Here is a 21,811-nt window from a genome sequence, read left to right as displayed (position 1 = left end):
TTGAACTTTGATTATCCAAGCACTGGTTCATGAAGCTTTCTGTTAGAAAGTGTGACCATATCATCTGCTCCCACAGAATCTGCACTTCTGTTGGGTTTTTTCATGTTCAAAGAGCAATGCAACCTGAAATTGATAGGCAAAAAAAAAAAAAGTTCATGTACCTGCAATACAAGGGACAGGTCAGACCCAACAGATTCCTCATCTCCTGGTTTAGAGCCACAGGTATCCGAGTCTAGATTTAAAGTTTGAAGAGAGCTTGACTGCCTTTGTCATCTCCTCTGTTTTGTTAGTAATGCTAGAATGTTGATGAGAGTATTTTTTTAATAAATCCCCTGTATTAAAAAAAAAAAAAAAGTCCTATAGCTGCTCTTGCTGGATTTAGTTTGGCTTTGCCCCATCCTGAAAGGGAAAGAAAAGAAGAATGTCTGCAGGTTGTCAAATTGTAAAGGATGTCCTGATGGTTGAATCACAATGTCTGGTAAGTGCTTTGGGCTGGAGGAGTACCAAAATATGTTAAGTCTGTTTTATAGTAATACTTTTACTGAAGAAAAAAAAGAAAAGGGAAAAAAAAAACCAAACAGATCTGTCACGTTGTATAGAAATATCATTTTTGAAAGGAGGCTGTGCTCCTTAAATTAAAGCAAGGCTGGTGACTGAAGGTGGTGCTGTCAGGTGTGTAGGGTGAGTGAAAACCACCCCAGTGCTGGGGTGGGGCAGTTCAGAACAGCCCTGAGCCAGAAACAGGCACTGCCCTTCTCGGTCAGGGAGCACAGTGGCACTGCTGCTGTTCCTGTCCCCTCCCTCTAATTCCAGAGGGCTTTGCACAAACACAGCAAAGGTGACACAGGGGACAGTCCCAGGGCTGATCCAGGCTGGAGTTTCCTTCCACTGCTGCTACACCAGGTTGAACTCAGTCGTATCAATAAGCAATGGTGACAATGTAAGTGAGGTTTAAGATTAAGAGAACCAAGCATTTAAAATCCTCCTGTGTGCCTAAAAGCAGAAGCTGGGTTAAAAAAAGGTTTCCTGCATCCCTTGAAAGCAGAACTGAAACTGTGGGGGGGAGACTGATGTCATCTGAGGCAGGGGCTGGGACAGGATGGAACCATGGCTCTCTCACTTCCAGCACAGGGGAATTCTGACTGTTCTCAGTGCCAGCTGCTGTTCTCTCACCACTTCCAGCCACTGGAATGACAACCTTGTCAAACACAGAACTTCTGGGTTACTCAGTGGTTTCTAAAAGCAGAGGCTGTCTCTTCCCAAGCTGTAGTTTCTCTAGGAGGAAACAGTGTACAAAAATGACTCCGTACTGACTGACTGGGGGCTTGGTTGAGGGAGAATTTCTCTCCCCCTATAAATTGTGTACAGTTAAATATATTATATATTTCTTACGAAAGAGCATTTCCCCTCCAGAGTATGTCCCACACGGACCTGGTAAGAAATTCAAGCTATAACCCATTGCTGCTGTTCCCCTTTTTTCCACTCTTAGGATTTGTTTTTGTTTGTTTCGGATTTTCTTTGGGTGACGAATTGAAAAACATACCTAGAAGAAGCTACCAAGACTACTGTTTACAGACTGAAAAATTACTGCTTTTATACTACTGGGATCATGAGCCACGATCCTTTTACAGATTTCCTCAACTCCTCTTGGCTTAAAATCAGTGTCTGATGTAGATAAAGGTTGGAAATCTCCTACCCTGCTTTGTCTACACACAGGACAAACTGTACAATGCTTGTTTGTGTTGTCCATCATTTTTGTACTTTTTAACTGTTCAAAAATTGCATTTATATTTTGCAATCCTTGATAATCATGACTTTATTTTAACGGCTAGTAAACGTAGGGATTTTTTTGTTGTATTTGCAGCCTTATCTGAACTTTCTCTTCCTTGATTATTGTTAATTTATGACTGTAGGAGATATGTACGCCTCAGCCTTCTACGGACTTAAGTGACACAGCTGCAACTGAACTGCTTTAAACTGGATGGGTTTATAATTTATATAAAAGTCAGTTTCGTTACAAATCAGTATTGCTGCCTCATTTTTCTGCCTGGATGGTCTGGATGTGATCAAAGTGCTCGTGTGCACTGTCTTTGTGAACTCCGTGGTGAAGCCAGATTATGCTGGTGCAGGACAAGCAGACCCTGCAAAGAGGAAGGATGGAAAAAGAGGGAAAATGCTCATTGTTTTCCAGCTGGGGATTAGGTGCAGAATGATGTCTGTTGGGGGAGGGAGTGTGGATGGCTCAGTGCTTTTAGTTGATGAGCTGTCAGTCTGTCTTTCTGCAGTGCTTGCTTGTTTTTCATCCAGTCTTTCCATGCTAAGGACACGTTGTGTACAAGTGCGGGCTGGCAGTGCATGAAATCTCCCCTGGCAGCGCAAAAACCTCTGCTTGAGAGGGCTGTGGCAGCGCCCACCTGGATCCAAACGTACACCCCACGGCTTCTCTCCCTGCTGCCCCGCACGGCCCGATCCTGCCTCCTGCCCTTTCGCTGCCTTTAGCTGCTCTGGAATTGCTGCTGGCAGCCGCTCTCTTGTCCTTATTTCACCGGCACCAGCAGCGGTGCTGTCCCGGGGGGCGCGGAGCTCCCGTGCGCGCTGCCCGTTCCCCGCACGGCGTGGGAGCCCCCGCCCGGCCCCGAGCGCTGCCGCTCACCCGGTGGCCCCGGGCGGCGGGGCGGGGCGAGGCGAGCCCCCGGCGGCGGCCGTCGCGCCGTCACGTGGCTCCACAGCTCCGCTCCCTCCGCGCTCCGCCATGGCTGCGGCGGCTGCCGCCGGCTCGCTGCTGCTCTGCCTGCTCGGCCTGGTGCTGCCCGGCGGCAGCACGCTGCACACCAAGGGCTCCGTGCCGCTCGACACCATCACCTTCTACAAGGTACGGCGCTGGCGGGCCTGCCGGAGCGCTCGGGGGGCGGGCGTGGGGCCGCACCGGGCCGTGTGTCCCGCGGCCGGCGGCAGCCCCGGGGTCCGCGGCGCGGGAGGAACGCGGGGGGCGCGGCGGGGCCGCGGGCACGGGGCCGCTGCCGCCGCCACCGGCGCGGGGAGCGCTCGGTGCTGGCGGAGCGACCGCGCCGCAGCCAATGGGAGCGCGGCGGCTGCAGCACTCAGCCAATGGGAGCGCGGCGGCCGCGGCCGGCAGCCAATCGGCGCGGTCCAAGTGGAGCCGAGCCGCGGGGTCCGGCCCGGCTCGCTCCGGCCCGGCGGTACCGGCGCGGGGAGGTGCGGCCGCAGCCGCGGCTCCTCGGTCTAGGCTGTGCTGTCTGTGCCGGTGAGGGAGGGCAGGGCCGTGCAGGGATAGAGTCGGGGCCGTGAGCGCGCGCTGCTTGGCTGGTTTCACTTGGTCATCAAACAGCAACAGGCTTTTTTTTTTTTTTTTTTTTTTTTTTTTTTTTTTTTTTTCCCACCTTTTTTTTTTTTTTTTTCCCCTTCACTAAATCACTTTGCAAGGAAGGAATCTTCCCAGGGCCGGGACACTGAGCGCTCGGCAGGCCCAGGACGGAGCCTGCAGCCACCTGTGCATACAGATGTTGTGCAGTGCCTGAGCAGGGCTGGCAGAGCGCTGTGTAGGTGGGGAGCTGTGGTGCAACCTCAACCTGTTCGCTAGAACAAAAAGATTTTGCAAGGTCTTCTACTGCAGGGAGGGGAAAATTCCTCAAGGAGTGACAGAGTTTAGTTGCTAAACTAATTGGAAAATCATCTGAGCAGAGCAAGGCTGAAGTGAAGAAGAATCAATTAATGTGAATTCTTCATTTCATGTACCCGTACAACACCTCCAGCATCTCCACTGCCTCCCTGTGCCTCCTCCGAGCCAAGAGTGCAGCTCTCATGCTGGGACACTTCAGAATGACAGTACATTTGGCCTGTCTCCTCTTCATGTCCCACTGGAAAATGTTTCAGCTGATTTTCTTTGAAGATGCCAGTCAGATTGCTTACAATAAGCAAATCTTATAATTAAAGGCATTATCAGATCCCCCAAACCTGCCACATACTATCTTTATCATCTGGTGCAGGAATACAGACACCTAAAGCTCAGTCTTTCCTCCACACGACAGTGAGTCATTTCTGAGAGGCCATAATTATATAAAATTTCCATTCTCCTCTGCATCTCCCCATTGCACAGGAAAAAAAAGACAAGCAAAAACAACTTTTGGTGACTTGTACATTGCTCAGACCTGAAATGATCAAGTTTAGTCTTGTCTTTTCCCCTTTTCCTTCTTGTTTTAGGTTATTCCAAAGCATAAGTTTGTCCTTGTGAAGTTTGACACGCAATATCCCTATGGTGAGAAACAAGATGAGTTTAAAAAGCTGGCGGAGAGCTCAGGCTCCAGTGAGGATCTGCTGGTGGCTGAAGTGGGAATATCAGGTGAGGAACTCTGAGTACATGCAAACAGTGTGGGCTGGTGAGGAGGGGATACATTTCAGTGTGATTTCTGCAGGTTCTGAGGCAATTCTGGGGGAGGGATGGATGTGAGAGTGGAGCTCCTGCCCTGGCTGTGCGTGGGAGAGCTGCTTCTCCATCTGGCTGGGTAATGAGGAGTCAGCCCACGCTGCTGAACTGCTGCCACCTCCTCATCCTCAGCAATTCTTGCCTTTTTTTTCCCCCCTTCTTTGCTGAGAGAAACCTTTTTGTCCCACATGCAGGGAACAGACCTCACAAGAATCGTGCTTTAGCCACCGTCCTGCTCGGACAAAGAATATTTAGTGTGATTAATTCCATGCAGCAAACCCTGGGGCAGCACAGCAAGGGGTTGTTGCACTGTGGCTGCTCTAACTTGATGTGATTGTGACTGGATTGAAGAGAAAAAGAGTGAAGAATAGATCACTGTCACCTGATGTGCTCTGGCTTTGTAGGTTGAATTAAGAATTTAGGCTTAATTATCAAACTGTGAAGTTTTACCCACTCTGATATTTCTAAACATATGTGGAATACTCTAAGTAGCATATTTGCAATGGCTTTGTTTTCTGTCCTCAAGAATAAATATCATTTCTGTAAGATGAGTAAACATCTTGTAGCTTGGCATGCTCTCAGAACCAAATCATTCTCTGCACATAGACAGGAAAAACTCTTTATTTAACTGTATAATCAGATAAAATCAATGGATAGAGGAAAATAAGAGGGAAAAGGGTATTGATTTCCCATAAGGAGGACAGGGTTTATACAAAAGGTCCTGCCAATGTCTTACACTCTCACAGTTGCAGCAAAACACCATTACAGTCTTTTTCTTTGACAAACCCACTGAATGTTTGCCTTGCACAAATGATTTTATGAGGTGTTCTATTTCAGTGTGTGGCATTTCCTTGGAAGAGGCTCCCCAGAGAATGGTCAGGGCCCCAAGGCTGCCAGAGCTCAGGGAGTATTTGGGCAATGCTCTCAGGCACAGGGTGTGATTTTGGGGTGTCCTGAGCAGGGCTGGAAGTTGGAGTCGGTGATCCTTGTGGGTCCCTTCCAGCTCAGGATATTTCCATGGCTCTGTGATTTCCTGGCAAACAGGTTATTGGGACATGTTGAAGCTCTGCCTACAAATATTTGTGTGGGAGGGAATCTTAATTTAATTCTTGATTAACGCTGCTTTTCTGTGTTTCATTGTCCCTTGACAGATTACGGTGATAAACTGAACACTGAGCTGGGAGAGAAGTACAAGCTGGACAAGGAAAAGTTCCCTGTTTTTTACTTGTTCCAGGATGGTGACTTTAACAATCCTTTACTTTATGGTGGTGAAATCAAGGCTGGGGCTATTCAGCGCTGGCTGAAGAGTAATGGCATCTACCTGGGGATGCCAGGCTGCCTGAAGGAGTATGATGTGCTGGCCAGCAAATTTATGAGCACCACAGAGAAATCTGATCGCCAGGCCCTCCTGAAAAAGGGGCAGGAGAATTTAGGAAAAGCAAAAGAAACGGAGAAGAAGTCAGCAGAGCAATACTTGAAAATTATGAGCAAGATCCTGGAGCAGGGAGAGGAGTTTGCTGCTAACGAAGTCGTCCGAATCACAAAGCTGATCGAGAAGAACAAGATGAGTGATGGAAAGAAGGAGGAGCTCCAGAAAAGCCTCAACATCCTCACTTCTTTCCGGAAGAAGAATAGTGAAAAAGATGAGCTCTAATGTGTTGGAGAACTCTCTACAAGCTGTGAAACATTGTCAAGAGTCCTAACCAGTTCTCCTTAATGCAAGCAAACTTCCCGCTGACTTCAAGAGGGCAGCAGATCTCCTTCTGGGATTCTCAGTTTAGAAGATCAAGAGGAAGACATTCCTTAAAACCACAGTATTCTAAATGTTGGAAAAATCACCTAAGAGCAAGGCACAGCAAGTATTGTGTAATACTATCCAATACCAGTGTTAAAGCAGACAACAAAAAACTCTAGATTGGCCAAAAGCTCCTTCCTGGTGGTTTTTACAGCTGTTCCCTGGCTAACAAATAACAAAATTCAGTCTCTCATTCCATCTTATGTGCTGGAAAAGGTACAGATTGGGTGCCCTCTACATGCCCACCTTTCCCTGGCCGTAATATCCTTGGGTTTTATGCTTGTTAATCTACCCCTCACACACCTTGTGTTCTCCTACTTGGGCTCTAAGTCTTATTCTTACCTGTTGTTGACTAAGAAACTCAGAGCTTCCTTTTTCTGGCTTCTCCTTCCATGGCTTCTGTCCCTGTTTGCTTTGGGTGTCAGCCAAATGCTGGCAGTGAAGACAGTTCACAGCTTGCCCCTCATTTTCTGTCCAGAGCAGCCATTTCATCAAATATTCTCCCGAAATCCTTTGTAATACCCTGACACAGTGAGTGAAGTGAGTTCTGAGCAAGGGCAGAGTCTCCTTGAGGTGCTATTACACTCAGTCTCACCAGTTTGTGCAAGAAATCGGGTTTTCAGAGGTAAATTTGGATGAGTTTTCTTACAGCTGAAGAGGCGTTTTACCTGTCCAAGCTTCATGAACAAAATGTTTTTCTAGCCTCCAGAAGCAATTGACACTATCAAACTAAAGCCTCATCAGTGTTTGGTAGTTCTAAATATTTGAAAATGAGGTCTTGTAAGAGGAAGCAGAAGTATTTGTGTCCTTAGAAGCCTCGTCTTTGTTATTTAAAAGGAGATGCTTGGCCCAAGGATCAGGTCAGTCCTCAGAACCGTGCAGTTCACACACTGTGGAATTCGGATGCTTCTGGAAGATGCTGAAGTCCTGGTCAGGGTGACAGAGTTGAAAAGAGAAACACCTGTGAGTTTTACCTTAAAAGTATGCTTTAAACAAAACTGATTAGCTCTCCTGTGGGAGCTTTGCTGCCTTTTGAATCTTGGGGTGGGTACAAGGAGCAGGTGTTGCTGCGAGATAAAATGTATTAATAATGCTATAATAAAAAATAAAATTCCACTTCAGAGCTGCTTCTTAAACCACCATAGTGCCAATTCCGTAATCAGAGGGGAAGCTGTGACTGCTGAAGCGAGGTGAGGGGAACCAAGGGTGTCCCTCGGCCCAGCGCTCTCCCCTCAGGAGCCGCAAAGGAAGGACCCCGGCAGGGTGGGCAGTCCTTGGGAGGGCTTTGTGGAGATATGTCCCTCCTGGCTCAGCCCCGGAGACTCTGAGGGAATCTTCTCCCGAGGTGCTGAGGGGAGCTGTTCCTCGGGACTCTGAAGGGAGCAGCCCCTGATGGGATCAGCACTTGAGGGGACCGTGCCCGGGCTCTGAGGAGTGCAGCACCCGGGACTCTGAGGGAGCCGTGCCCGGGCTCTCTGAGGGGAGCAGCACCCGGGACTCTGAGGGAGCCGTGCCCGGGCTCTCTGAGGGGAGCAGCACCCGGGACTCTGAGGGAGCCGTGCCCGGGCTCTCTGAGGGGAGCAGTGCGCGGGATTGTGAGGGAACCGTGCCCGGGCTCTCTGAAGGGAGCAGCCCGCGGGACTCTGAAGGAGCCGTGTCCGGGCTCTCTGAGGGGAGTAGCGCGCGGGACTCTGAAGGAGCTCCGGGCTCTCTGAGGGGAGTAGCGCGCGGGACTCTGAAGGAGCTCCGGGCTCTCTGAGGGGAGCAGCGCCCGGGACGCTGAAGGAGCTCCGGGCTCTCTGAGGGGAGCAGCGCCCGGGACGCTGAAGGAGCTCCGGGCTCTCTGAGGGGAGCAGCCGCCGCCGCCCCCGCGCTCCTCGAAGCGCCTTCCCGCCCCCGAGCGCTGGTGACGTCACGGAGGGGCGGGGCCGATGCTCCGCGGGGTCGCCTCAGGGCGGCTCCGTGAGGGGAGCCCGGGGCGGCGGTGACCGGAGCGAGCCCGCCCACCGGGGCTCGGCCGGTTCTGCCCCTGGAGGGATGCGCGGGACGCCGGTCCCCGGGACGCCAATCCCGCTGTTTGCCCAGGGCTCCCGTCCCCTCAGCCCCTCTCTGCCACCGGGCGCTCTCCGCAGCCGGCCCCGCCGGCGGGGGACGGGCGCGGTGCGGCCCCGGGGCGGAGCGCGGGCGGTGCCCGCAGCCCCGGAGCGGTGCGGCGGTGGCGGCGGTACCCATGGCCCTGCCGGCGGAGGCGGACCGGCTGGATGGGGGCTGGCAGGAGGTGAGCGAGCCCCGCCGGCACCAGGACCCCTAGGGACAGCGGCTGCCCCCTCCCTCGCTGTGCGCTTCTCTCCTCCATCCCCTCATGGTCCTTCCCCAGCCCTGCGCCCCGCTCCGTGCCCGGAGGCACCGGCAGCGTTGCACGATCCTCCCCCGGTGCCTGTCCCCGGTCCGTGTTGTTTATTCCTCTTCGGGATCCCGCTGTCCGTAGTCCCCGGTCCGTGCTGCCTCTCCCCGGGACTCCGCTGTCCCTGATCCCTGTCCCCGGTCCGTGCTGCCCGCTCTTCTCCGGGATCCACTAGTCCACCTTCCCAGGTCCGCGCTGCCCCCTCCTATCCCGATCCCCGGTCCTTGTCGTTCCTCCCTGAGCTCCCGGTCCCCGGTCCGTGCTGCCCGCTCCTCCCGGGACCCCGCGGTCCCCGGGCGCTCCTGCCGCGCCTGGGGCTGTGTCACCTGAGCTCCCTCCCGTCCTTCTCCCCAGGTCTACTCTGCGCTCCAGTGGATCCAGTTCACCATGGCCATGCTCAGGTACGACACGCTGCCCATGGAGTTACTGTCGCGAAGACGATTTTACCCAGAAAAGCAAAAAAAGAGAACTCGCGTCTCCCAGCGAGACAGACGCGCTCCTGTTCCAACCTGTGCTTTGTTTTCTCAGCGTTGCAGGTTCCAGCTCAATTATTGCCTACGCCGTCTTCCAAAATGCAGTGCGGTCCCCCGAGGTAAGGTCTGAGCTTCCTTTTCCCTCCCTAAGCCGTGGTGTCAGTCCCTGCAGGTGGGTCACACCTGTAGCACAGACACTCTCCTAGGAGCAGCTGCAGGTCTCAGGGTTCTGTGGTTAAACCTTGCTTAATATCTGGGAGGCAAAGGTCTTGCTAAGAATTGGGCTCTTTGTCTTGGTAGGAGGTGAAAGGACTGACCTTGAACCTGTGCTTCTGCAGGGAGAAGCAGGTTCCTTAGTCCCGTGCTTTCTGCTGCTCCAGGAAAGTCCTCCAGTCATTCCTGGGAGCAGGGATTTCTTAGCGTGCTCTCCTCAGTGAGGCCAAACTCCTGGGGGGCTGAGGAGGTGTGCACAAAGCTGCTGAAGTGGAAATTGGAGCTGCCCTGTGGAAATGCTTTTACAGGTGTTGGTTTTTGGCTGTCTCTGAGGAGTTTCTCTGGGCAGGTGTGCTACTAAAACTGACCCCACAGCCTCCATCCCATCCTGCCAGGCTTGGGTGTCCACATGCAGCCCCTCTGTGTGTCCAGGACTTCCTGGGGACAGTGAGCCAAGCTGATCCCTGTGAAGCTGGGATTTGCTGTCCAGGGTTTGCAGGCTCAGCCTGGCCTGTGGACCACGCAGAAAGTCAGTGGAGCTGGCAGCAGCTGTATCTCTCCTTCCTTCATCTTCATGGTCTTTGTACATGGTGGATTTGATCTGCAGCCCAGAGAATGGGACTTTCAGGGAATTCATGGAGCTATCCCTGGAGAAGCAAGGAATGCAGGCAACTGACACATTGTTGGATGACATGGTGGGAAGGAGAACATGAGTCCACGTTTGCAGGGTAAATCTGTCCTACTTACAGCAGGGAGGACCTTGCTCCCAGCCAGCCTCCTGGAAATGCTCTGCCCAGCACATCCAGAATAAACTGTGGAGATCTCCATGCATTCCCAGGGAAGAACGGAGGCTGGGACTTCCCCTTAGAGCTGGGATGGAAAACCTGCTTGAGCTTGTGCTGCTCAAGGCGTACATCAACACCTCCTTCTACCGCATCTGCACCTGGAAAGCTCCAGATGAGATTCCTCTCTCTGGAATGATGTGGAGCAGGGGTTGGCAGTGTCCTGGTGTCACTCAGCAGCCTCATCCTGTTGGCTTCCATGGCCTGGCTGCTCAGGAGCCCTTCTGCTCTCAGTCATGTGATGGGGCTGTGGCTTGGGAGCTGCTCATGAGCCATACATGGCTCCAGGTCAGCAATGGGCCCTTCCTGCTCCAGAGGGTCCAGATGTTTCTGCTCAGATTATTTCTGCAAATCCGGGTAGGAGGGCTGGATGCCAGCTGGAGGGACTGGTTTGCATCAGCCTTCCAGGCTCTTCTGCTGCCAGGGGAGATCTGGTGCTGGGTTTCAAAAGTGACAAAATCTCCATTAACTTCCCCATCGTCTTGTCCTCATGTCTCGGGTCTGAAGTGGAAGTTTGTAAACAAAGGGGCTGGAAGAGATCCATATCAAAGCTTGCCACAAACAGCTTATTCCCTGAGTCATGAGGACCCACAGCAAAACATTTAAAAATAAACAGCTCTGGAGGCTGGGAGGAGAAGGATCTTAGAAACACTTCCCTTCCTGCCCCCAACCTCAGAAATCAAATATTGCACTCTTGAAGCTTGCTTTCTGTCTCTACGGAGTCAATAAAACCCTTCAGCCTGAGGTAAATCATTCAGAAGAGATGATGGCAAGCAAGGAAGAACCCTCAGCTCAACAGGTTTGAGGAAGAAAGCTCAGCTCAGCAGGTTTGAGGAAGAACCTTCAGCTCAGCATGTGCCTGGGCCATGGCCACAGAGCCAAATCCCTGTGTGTACTGTAGCTGGAGCTGCCAGGATGTAAATCATTACATCTTTGCAGTCCCTTCCTCTATTTTATAAATACCAGTGGTTATTTTCTTCCCCCTTTTTCAAGCCAGAGCCACACATGCCCCTGTGTCACCTACTTCTTTAGTCAGGTCTTTGCCAAAACATCTCCTGGACACACCAGCAGTGCCTTGCTCCAAGGGCACTTGTGCTGGAGAAAGAGGTCACCTGTTTGATTGCAAAAGTGGCTCCTTTGCTTATTTTACATCTGTTTGGTTTAACCTGCCTCAATCACAAACTGGACAGTGTCCCCAGCCTGTCGTGCCAGGGCTTCATTTCTGCACCAGTGAGGAAAAGCCTGGTTAAAAAAAGGCATTTAGAGATGAAATCAAATTAAAATTAACTCCAGACCTTTGTGCCTCATGCTCCTTCATGCCCTAAGGACAAATCTGGTTCAATCAGATGTACCTTAACTCTTACCATTCTTCCTAAACTCCCTCTCACTGCACATGGGAACAAGTATCACACAACGTGATGGGTAGCATACATTTACTTCCAGGACAATATTGAGGCAAATCTCACCAAAAACTCAGCTCCATGAAAAGAAATAAAAAATCAAAGCCTGCTGAAGCATTTCCATGCTGTGTTTAGCATTATAATTTTCTGTAGGGAAAGAAAAACACCACAATTTTCTCTCCTGGATGCTGAAAATGAGGTACCAAAGGCTTTAATTAAGAATGTAGGGAATTAGGCTGCTTTTCCAGAGTCTCTGCTCTCCCACTAACAAAGAAAATGTTGGCCAGAATTTTTGCACAAATGTTTTCCTGCAGTGTTTACAGTCCTGGCCAGTGTGTGCAAACTGGAAATGGGCTGGAAACTGTTGTTAAAGGGGACATGACTCCTTTCCAGCAAGATGCAGCAATAACGGCTCTCAGTGGAAATTAATCCGGCTTGTAAAATAAACCCAACCTTAGTCATCAGGTGAAATGACATGGAACACACAGGAAAATGTTTGTTTCAAGTCATTCCAGACCTGAGGAAGGGTTTGTGTTTACTGAAAGTTTGATTTCTATGTGAGTTTATTTAAAACATGATGTCTTTTCTCCCTGCCAACCTGTCCCATTCTTCAAAATTGTAACTTGATGGATATTTGGGATATTTTCTGTAAGTTTTGATGCTGCTCTTAGATCCTATGGCAGAAGTGGTGGTTGGAGTGCATTGGAGCAGCTCCTGAGAGCACAAATCCATGTGGAATTTCCCTGCAAGGAGAGTTGTCTCACCAGAAGAGCTGGGGAATGAAAGTGTTCAGATAACACCAGATAACCTGGTGTTGGTGTCTGAGCACAATTAATCTTTCTGCTATAATTGGTGCAGGAATTTTAAAGGACTGGAAACAAGGTTGATATTCAGGACTAAAGGCTGAAAAGTTTTCATCTGTTAACCTGTCTTTGAACTTGCTTGGCTTGAAAGTAGAGGATACTTTTTTATTGGAGCTCTCAGGGTTTGCTGCAGATGAATTGATTGGTCTCAGAAATGTTGTCACAGTGCTTCCCTGAGGGTAGAATCATCCCTCCACAAAGTGCCACTTATGCCCCACTTCCCCTCAATTAAGGCTTTCAAAATAACTTTGCAGTGGGGCTTTTCTATCAAAAAACTTTCCTCACCTGCAGAAAACCTTTGGAAGGCTGTATTAAATATCTTTGTGTCTGATAAGGGGGTAAAACTGCAGCTGGAGGGTGGGAGGGCTGTGACTCCACTCACACCTGCTGAGCCTTTCCCCTTTTCCAGGTGCGTCCACTTTTCTACCTGAGCCTCTCGGATCTGCTCCTGGGCATGTGCTGGCTGGCTGGGGCCCTGCTCTACAGCTCACCCACCTCCCAGCAAGACCTCATCTGCTACAACCTGCAGGCCACGGGACAGGTGAGTGGCCTTGGCACCACATTCTATAATTAACCTTGTAATTTGTCATAATTAACCTCGTTGGTGATCAGAGCATGGCTGTGGGGGCTGTTGCTAGACAGGCTTTAGCAGACCTCTTGGCTTTCTGTGGAAAAGGGAGCTAAACACTGGGGTTTAGGACCCTCTGGTGTGTCAGGGGAAAAGAGAAGGTGGGATTTTGTGGTTGCTTGTGTGAAATGAGCAGATGGGACTTGATCTCTCTCCTGTTGGATCCATGCCTGTGGATCTCTGTGCTCTCACATGGCCGCTTTTCTATTTCCCTTTGTGCTTCCTCCAGCCTGGGCAGGAACAGACATTCTGTGACTTGCTCGAGCTCAGGCTTGAATTACTCCCATGAACAGTTCTTGCTCTTCCCAAGGATCCTCCACCAGCACAAGCTCAGCCTGTGTCCCATTGACTCAGCTGCTTTCCAGCTGCTTCCCTGTGCTGGGGACCAGTGGAGTAGGCTGGGTGAGCACTATTTTCCTGACAGTTTGCTGTTGCCTCACCCAGTTCCTTTTCAACACCAGCCTTTGGAAATTTCAGCTCTCAAAAATCTCTGCAGAATCCAGCTGAGCATGGGGATTCATAAATTAGGATCTCTGGAATTAATTTTTTCCTTTTAAAGGACATGGCCGGGAAGAGCAAGGGCCTTTTGGAAGCCTTGATGTGTGGGCTTGGGTAGCTCCCTGAGCATGTGGTGGTACCCACAGCTGGGAACTGAATGTCCTCGTGGAGCAGCAGCATCCAAAGCTGGAAAGGATCTCCATGTGCCTCAGAGAGGGCAGGGAAGTAGCTGCAGCTGCAGGATGGAATTGTTCTTGCTGTTGTGTGTCTGGGAATGGGCTCCTGCAGCCCAGGGCTGTTTCAGCAGCTGTTTTGGGGGTAGAGATGTGTTGCTGAGGGTACAGATGTGTTGCTGAGGGTGGTGAGAGCAACTGTTCCACTCCAGGCTCATCTCTGGTCCCTCCAGCTCTACTGGCTCCACAGTATGTTCATCTTGAGAGAAACAGTGAGGTTTGGGTAACTTGGCCACTTAGGAATGATGCAGAAAGACATCAAAGATGTTTTCAAGGTGATGGTAAATGGGAAAATGAGGAGAGCTTGGGAGAGGCTTTCAGAGCTAGAAGGTGGAAGGAGAAAGCAGGACTGAGGCTGTTCCTGAGATGTTTCCCTTGCCTGGGGGACAGTTCTTTCAGCTGGCATGATGTTTTTATGGCTTGGAGAAGGCAATTTGCACTGCGAGAGGAGAAATAAGTTAGCTGTGGAAAATATGCCCATAATTTCTCAGCTCTCTTGCACTTCTGGCTCTTCTCTGCCCTCGCTTTTCCAGCCTGTGGCTGTGCTTCTCAGGGACACCAGCACAGGATGGGACAAGGTGGGAGCTTTGTGTTCATGCTGGGTGGGCAGAGCTGGCCTTGGGCCAGGGCTTGTGGTGGGGTGTGCAGAGTCACACCCTGACCTCAGCCAGTGTCCCCTGGCTCCTCTCCTGTGTGCCACCACCAGTCCCCACAGCACAGGGACTGCCTGGGTGGCAGAGCCAGATTGTGCCTGGCAAGAGCTGTCGCTGCTGTTTGCTCTGAGAGAAATTAAAACAAACCTTGCCATAGCAACCTTTCCCCCAGGGCACGTGACAGTGCAGGACCTCCTCACCCAACACCCTGCAGTGCCCTTGAGAGGTGGGAACACCTTGTGCGTAAGAAGGAGCCAGTAACAGGTTGAACCAGCAGATTCTGCAGAGCAGGAGGGATCTGGAAGCTGATGGAATGAGTAAATAAATGTCTCACTGTGCTTCTGGGTGTCTCACAAACACCTGGGGCCTCTCTGCACACCAAGACCCAGAAGGTGTCGGATGAGCCGAGGTGAGGACGGGCAGGGACAGCCCAGCAGTGGAGTTTGCAGCCCTTGGAGAGGCTCACACTGGAGTCATTGTGATGTCTCAAGGCACTGCCTTAGGAGCAGGGCAATATTTTGCTTTATTCAGGCTGTTTGCCATTATTTGTCATCACAGGCTGATGCTGCAGTGGATGGAGCTGCCCAGTGTCCAAACTGTGTCATAAAGAAGGAGATTGCTTTGTTTCTTGGATTTTCCCTCTGTCAGCCCCAGAGCTTTGATTGATATGAATGTAAATACTGCTCCCTTTGCTGTCCCTCATTCTCTCCTCCTCCTGCATTGCAATGATAAAGTCCAGAATAGATATTGTGGTTATAATTGCACAACTCCCCATGTTCTTCCAGTTCAGTTCCAGTGGCCTAATAATGTCCTGGCAGGCTCTGCTCATGCTGGGCAGCACAATGGGAGCCACACAAGTGGGATAATGAGGGATTCTTGTGTCTCTGCTTCAGCTCCTCATGGGCAGTGCTGCAGGACTGTCCCCAGCCCCAGAGCTGGGGCTCAGGAGGGCAGAATTCCTTTCCCTTCCTGCTGGCACCTTCACAAGTGGCATTTGGGTCTCTGTTCCAGAAGGCAGCACTGACATTTCATGAACCTCTCCAGGTGTCCTGAAGTGCGAGAGAACGATCCTCGTGGACTGTTTTGGCCTTCTCTGGAAGTAGTTGGAAAAGGGCAACAGCCCCTCATTAAAACTCATTTAATGAGCTGGAAAGTCACTGCAATGTTCCTGTGGCAGCCCTTGGACTCGGCCTCTTGAGCCAGCCAAGAGCATTCACAACCTCAGTGAAGGAGGCCAGGTTTGTTTAGTGACCACTTTCCCAGCTGTGGATGATACCAGGGTGGCAAACCTGTGCTCCTTATCTTTTTGGCAAAGGATAGCAAAGCCACAGAAAGAAAAAAACATTCCCTTGTCCAGCCCTTCCTCTTTGCCACTGAAGTTTGTGTTTCCTGTCACAAACACAGCACATGCATGTACGTGATCTGATTAGGCAACTGGAGTAAGCATGAATTTGGAAACAAATTTGATCAACATCTGGGGGGTTTATAGGAAGTTTTAGATATTAGACTCATCTCAAGCTGGAATCAAAGGCTATGTAACTCTCAGTGTGCTCTATCTTTTCTCCTTTTTCCCACTAAGGAAGAAAAGTTTTTTTGGGATGTTAACTCAGGCTGAGGGCAGAGAATATCTGCCCTCACATTCCTCTTGAAATATTCAATTGTTTTCTGTTTCCGTGAATTCTCTGCATAGTGAGCTCATTATCCAAGAAGTAAATCTAAATGTCACATCTGTGCTGTGTTTCCTAATGGATATAGCATTTAGAAGGTCCAAGTGCCTCTGAAACCCTCATTGCCAAGCCCTGAGTGAAAAAAAAATGAGCCAGATCACAAAGATTTTTATTTCTAAGACAATCCTGCTGTCATTAGTTGTCCTGTCTGAGGCTAAAGTGAAGCTGCTTTTGTGTGGTTTAAGGTGGGAATCTCCAACCTGGCTCTTCCCAGCTGGATGTGAGCTCAGACCTGTGCTCAGACCCTCATCATCCTGCCTCTGTTCCATGGGATTTGGGAGGAACTAAACATGCTCTAGGAATTGTTATTTCAGGACTGAAATGCTGGTTTTGTTTCTCAGATATTCTATGTGGCCTCTTTTCTCTACACTGTCAACTACACCTGGCACCTGTACATGGACCTCAAGGTGAAATACAACCAGAACCTCTTCAGGGTGCCCCCCCAGGTGAGTGGCACTGGTGTAAAGGCTGGGAACCCAGTGACAAGGACACAACACTCAGGAAAAACCTCCCTGCATTGCAGGCTGAGCAAATACTTCACACACCCCATGACCAAAATCTCTCCTTGCAGTTAATTCCTCCCTCACAGCCAAACAGGGAGGCACCACCACTGCCATGACCAGGCTGGGGAATACCCCAGGTATTCCTGCAAGATGGCACATTCCTTATGCAGCTCTTCCCAACAAACCCATCAGCCCCACTGCCCTGCACGGCTTCCCCAGACATTTGGCTGGGCACAGCAAACTTTGTATCCCAGCTATTCCATCTGGTAGTTCAGGAGCAGCAGGCTGGGCAGATTCCCTCAGCTGCTGAAATGCTCCCTGGAAGCTGCTTCCTCTGAACCAGGGGCTGTACAGAAATAACTGAATTAAGATTTTTGGATTTTGCAGGTTGTAGATTATGCAAGTTGTGTTGGCCGAATAGCAACGATCTTATCAAGGTAAGATTTCATTCTGCCTGGCAGAGGGTGTGGATTTGGTAAGAGTTAATTCTCCCTGGCAGAGGGTGTGGATTTGGTAAGAGTTTATTCTCCCTGGCAGAGGGTGTGGATTTGGTAAGAGTTTATTCTCCCTAGTGGGAGAGTGTGGATTTGGCAAACTTCAGTGTGCTGGTCCCTGCTTCCTACTTGTTTTAAAGCAAGCTTTACTAAAAAAGCTGTAAAGCTCATCATTAACAGCAGAGTGACCTCATGAATGCAGAGTAAGAGGGTTTTTTCAACCAAGTTAATGATAACTTTATTAACTGGATGTGGTTTTCCAGAAGGCTTCCCTTTACCAATGATTAGCCCTCACAAATGAAAGCCCCAACGCTGGTAAAGCTGATAAAATACTTTTCCAGAGCAGTGCCAATAAAAACAACTTTGAAGTCCTCTGTAGTGAAAAAAACCAAGCGGTGCCCAAGTGGAGCAGTGCAATAACCCAGGACTGTGCTGTCCTTTCTCCTCTCAGCCTGATCCCTTTCCTCCTCATGGTGCCTGTGTTTTGCCTGGGCAACAGCAGTAATTGCTACCAGAACTTCAGCCAGAAGCATGGGTGAGCTTCCTCCCTTCCTCTGGCACAGCCCCAGGGCTGCTGGGGGTGGGCAGGAGCTCAGGCTCTCCCCTGTGTCCCACAGGTGTCTCCTGATGCACACGGAGATGGCCGAGCCCCCCAGCCAGCCCCAGAGCCCGAGCGGCTCCGTTTGCCGCGCGATGCATTTCTACAGCATCGGCGTCTTCCTCGTCTCCTTCCTCATCAGCTTCGTGGCCATCCTGGTAAGGCTGGTCCTTGTGGGGCCCTTGGATGGCTCCAGAGGCCGGGCACTGTCACCAGATGACACAAGGAAAGACTACGCAGCACAGCCTTGGTCACGATGAAGAGAATAATTTATTTTCTCTGACTCCAGTCTTTTATAGTTCTCAAAAGGTGCCAGTGGATTGGAGGGTGAACGTGCCACCTCTCCAACGACACTGGACAAACTACCTGTACATCAAATTTCTCCGCCTCTATGAAAGAATGCAAAACAATAGGTTGTTTACAGAAAGTTGTCTACAAGAATGTAAACTCAGAAGGCTTTAGAAAACTCTTGAAAATCAGAGCGACATGGGCACTCATGGAATCATGGAATGGTTTGGGTGGGAAGGCATCTTTAAGCTCATCCAGTGCCACTCTCTGCCGTGGGCAGGGACACGTTCCACTGTCCCAGGTTGCTCCAAGCCCTGTCCAACCTGGCCTTGGACACTTCCAGGGATGGGACAGCCACAGCTTCTGTGGGAAGGATTTCCTCCCAATATCCCATCTAAACCTGCTCTCAGTTTTCAATCCATTCCCCTGTGTCTGCTCACTCCATGCTCTTGGCAAATAGGGCAGGGGAATAACTGTGTGGTGCTGCTTCCCTTTTGGAAGGGGTGATAGGGGAGGGAAAATATCACTGTGCCACCAGATAAATCCATCTGGGGTCCTGTGTTCTGTCAACCCATCCCAGAAATATTTAGCAGGATTTCCAAGGCTTGGAGTTTGGCAGAGGGATCACCTCCTGAATGGGTCAGCAAAAGCTGATTAATGGTTGGACTCCATGATCTTAGAGATCTTTTTCAGCCTAAACAATTTAATAATTCTAAAATCAATTCAGAGTCTTCAGTTTAGAAAAGGCCACTTGCAAAGCAACACCTCCCACAGCATTTCAGTGCTGTGTGAAAAGGTTGGATATACTGGGATCCACCCTGGATGAACCCAGCAGATCACAGCCTGTACAATAACATTTGCCTGTTCTTTTCCAGGTCATCCTGAGTCAGGCCCGAGGGCTGTACAAGAGGTTTGTGAACTCCACAGGATTCCTGGGGGATCAGCAGTGGGCCATGATTAAGATGGTGGAACAACGGGTGGTTTTTTACCCTGTTGCCTTCTTCTGCTGCTGGGCCCCAGGTGAGCAGAGAGTTCCTCCCACAGCATCCCCCTGTGGAACCCCAGAGAGGTGGGGTTAACTTCACCCTCTCATCCATCCCTTTCCACAGCTGTCCTCCTTGGAATGCTGAAATTGACTGCTTCAACAACCAGCAAAATCTACATGGCTCTGCTGATCCTGCAGGTAAATGTCTGCCCCTGCAGCCTCCTCCCTTCTCACCTTGAGTCTCCTGCCCTGCATCCCTGCTGGATGCAGCTGGGCAAGGATCTCTGCTGTGTGAACCCAAGTCTGATTTGTGCTTTTGTTTGGCAAAGATCTTGGTTTGGTGGTTTATGTTTTTCACAGGCATGAAAAGGTCTCAGTACCCAAAATCCCAGCATCACAACAGTTCAGTGGTGAACAGGGTGCTGGGTGGATGTTTGGACTTGGTGACCTCAAAGGTCTTTTCCAACCTCAGTGATTCTGTGGTCATGGAAATTGTAGTAAATAGGACTAGAAAGGATCCCCAGAAATTGGTTTTGTTTTCCCTATGTCCCTAAGTGTCCAACTGTGATTCCTTACTAACACTTGTCCAGCTCCTTCCTGTGCCTGAGGCAGAAGTTAGACATTTTATTAAATTATATAGTTATTATATTTATTTAATATATAAACATACATAAAATATATTCTATATATGTATAGCATTTATGTTTAATTAGCTATTCCTTAAACATTTATTAAAATAACAGCACAATTTCTCCATCACACGGAAGAGAAAATCCTGCTGGGAGGGGGAGGTTTTCCAGGGATCCCAGAGCACGCAGCAGTGCTGGGATCCCTGATTCCCCTGTGCTCTCTCCCAGGCTCTCACCGCAGCTTCCCAGGGGCTCCTGAACTGCCTGGTGTACGGCTGGACCCAGCACGTGTTCCTGTCCGTGAAGCGCGGCTCCCGCCGGGACGTGGACACCCAGACCCCGCTCCTGCGCTCCCAGAAGAAGTTCTACTCCAGCACGGCCCCCGCCGGCCCGCCCGACACCGAGGGCTCCTCCTCCACCCTGCTCTGATGCCGCCCTGCCCGGAAGGAGAGAGGCAGAGTCCTTCCATCTCCTCGTTCTCCAGAGCCGGGATGGAACTGTCCCTCGGGGCTGGCAGAGCCAGGCGCTCAGTGGACATAGTTATTTATTTGATGGATTCTTTCAGCGTGGTAAATCTTTAGTCCAGACTTTCTCCTCCTGGAAATATCCCTAGAAATGCAGCAAACCCCACGTAAAGGCTCAGAGACCTGGTCCAGCTCCATGGAGGTTGAGCAGAGGATGTTTTTACTTTATTTCTCCAAGTCATTGCCTTTACAAATTAACAAAAAGCAAAATGAGTATTTTTCAATCTCTGCCTTTTAATTCACTCTAACCATGAGAATTTCACCACCCTGAGAAAGAACCAATTGCAGGGAGTGAAGAATTGCAAAGCAGGACAAAACCTGCCTGGAATTTCTGTACATTTCCCTTCCCTTCTTCCTGCCAACTCCTGCTCAGCCACAATACTTCAAAAAATCAGCTGCTTCGACCCTGTGGAGCATCTCTTGTGAACCAGGTGAGCAGGACTTTGAATCTCACTTTGCATTTCCAGACGTTCACATGAATTATTTACTGAGGTCCCACCATTCTACAGGAAATAAACCAGGTCTTAAGCTGTGTTGAAAACAACTCTTTACCTTTACACTCTTTATTTTCCAACAGCTTCACTTTTTGGGTCCAACCCAAATTTTTCTCATAGCAGGTTAGACAAGAAGAGGAAATACTCCAGCTCTGTGTATTTAACTTACACAACATAACTGTGTAAACTCTGGGTAAGTCACACAAGAACCCTGGAGGTTTGGTCAGGGACTTATTTTCTCCTACAGAGCGAGACTGAGTGAAACAATTCCATTTTGCAGTTCTACAGGATAAAAACAAAGTTTTCAGCCATCTTCTTCCACCTGGTCCTTCAAATCCTCCTCTTGTCCCAAAGTTTGGACATGGATGACTCAGTGTTTCTCCAGCCCCACTTCAAAGGCAAATATTCCACAGGGAGGATGGGATTTGAGCCCTGGCAGGGCATGAAACACATCCAATCTCATCCCTGAGAGCCTCCTGCACCCTCCTGGGACTGACCCCATTTGTGGAGCCAGTGCAATTTGTTTAAAAGGGGATTAAGGCTTCCTAAGTGATGGATTACCCAGGTAACAATGATTGGATTGCTAATGGAGCCTCAGAGCTGGCAGTGCGTGCTGACACATTCCCAGGGCTCCTCAGACAGCTCAGCAGTCCCTCAGTGTTTGTTTGAGGGGAGTTTTCTTGCTGGAAAGAGCCATTCCATAGGCACTCCAGCTGGGTTGGCTGCTCTAAGTGCTCCCAGGAAATTGTTCCCTCAGTCCCTTTCCCAGTCTGGATGCTCCGAGGGTCACTCACCACCCAACCCACTCTGAACTCCCCTAAGGCACCAAGCAGAGGGAAATTCTCTTACAAGGAAGGAGCCTCACACCTGCCCCATCTTGTGTCCTGAAATGCTCCTGGGCCAAGGGTGTGTCTGGTTCCTGTCACCAAGTCAAGCCCTGCTCGAGGACAACAAAACCATTTCCAGAGGCAGGAAGGGTCCAAGTGCCACCCCGAGGCTCTGTGTCCGGAGAGGTGAGAGCACTCCCTGCTCCCTGGAAAAGCACAGGGCCATCAGCAACAAAGGCAGATCCACTTCTCACCACCCAGTGTCCCCCAGTCCCAGCAGGGCTCCCTCCTCAACC

General features: G+C 50.3%; 2 protein-coding genes across 2 annotated transcripts; both read left to right on the top strand.

Moving 5' to 3' along the window:
* Positions 1-2,691: 2,691 nt before the first annotated feature.
* On the top strand, positions 2,692-7,355 carry ERP29 (endoplasmic reticulum protein 29). Its single transcript, XM_053959018.1, has 3 exons — positions 2,692-2,872; positions 4,222-4,360; positions 5,596-7,355. Exons 1-3 carry the CDS (start codon positions 2,753-2,755, stop codon positions 6,096-6,098), a joined length of 762 nt encoding a protein of 253 aa, XP_053814993.1. The 5' UTR covers positions 2,692-2,752; the 3' UTR covers positions 6,099-7,355.
* An 860-nt stretch (positions 7,356-8,215) lies between these two features.
* TMEM116 (transmembrane protein 116) lies at positions 8,216-20,738 on the top strand. The gene is given in 12 exon segments (XM_053959059.1): positions 8,216-8,455; positions 8,457-8,517; positions 8,998-9,044; positions 9,172-9,235; positions 12,844-12,975; positions 16,515-16,619; positions 17,064-17,113; positions 17,622-17,705; positions 17,788-17,926; positions 18,932-19,076; positions 19,166-19,239; positions 19,899-20,738. Coding segments are annotated over 12 exon segments (1,281 nt in total). The 5' UTR covers positions 8,216-8,276; the 3' UTR covers positions 20,100-20,738.
* Positions 20,739-21,811: the final 1,073 nt, after the last annotated feature.

The sequence above is a fragment of the Vidua chalybeata genome, chromosome 18 (genome assembly GCF_026979565.1).
Source record: "Vidua chalybeata isolate OUT-0048 chromosome 18, bVidCha1 merged haplotype, whole genome shotgun sequence".
NCBI classification, from domain to species: domain Eukaryota; kingdom Metazoa; phylum Chordata; class Aves; order Passeriformes; family Viduidae; genus Vidua; species Vidua chalybeata.
Note: the sequence above shows the minus strand (reverse complement) of the source record. Positions and strands in the feature narration are given on the sequence as shown.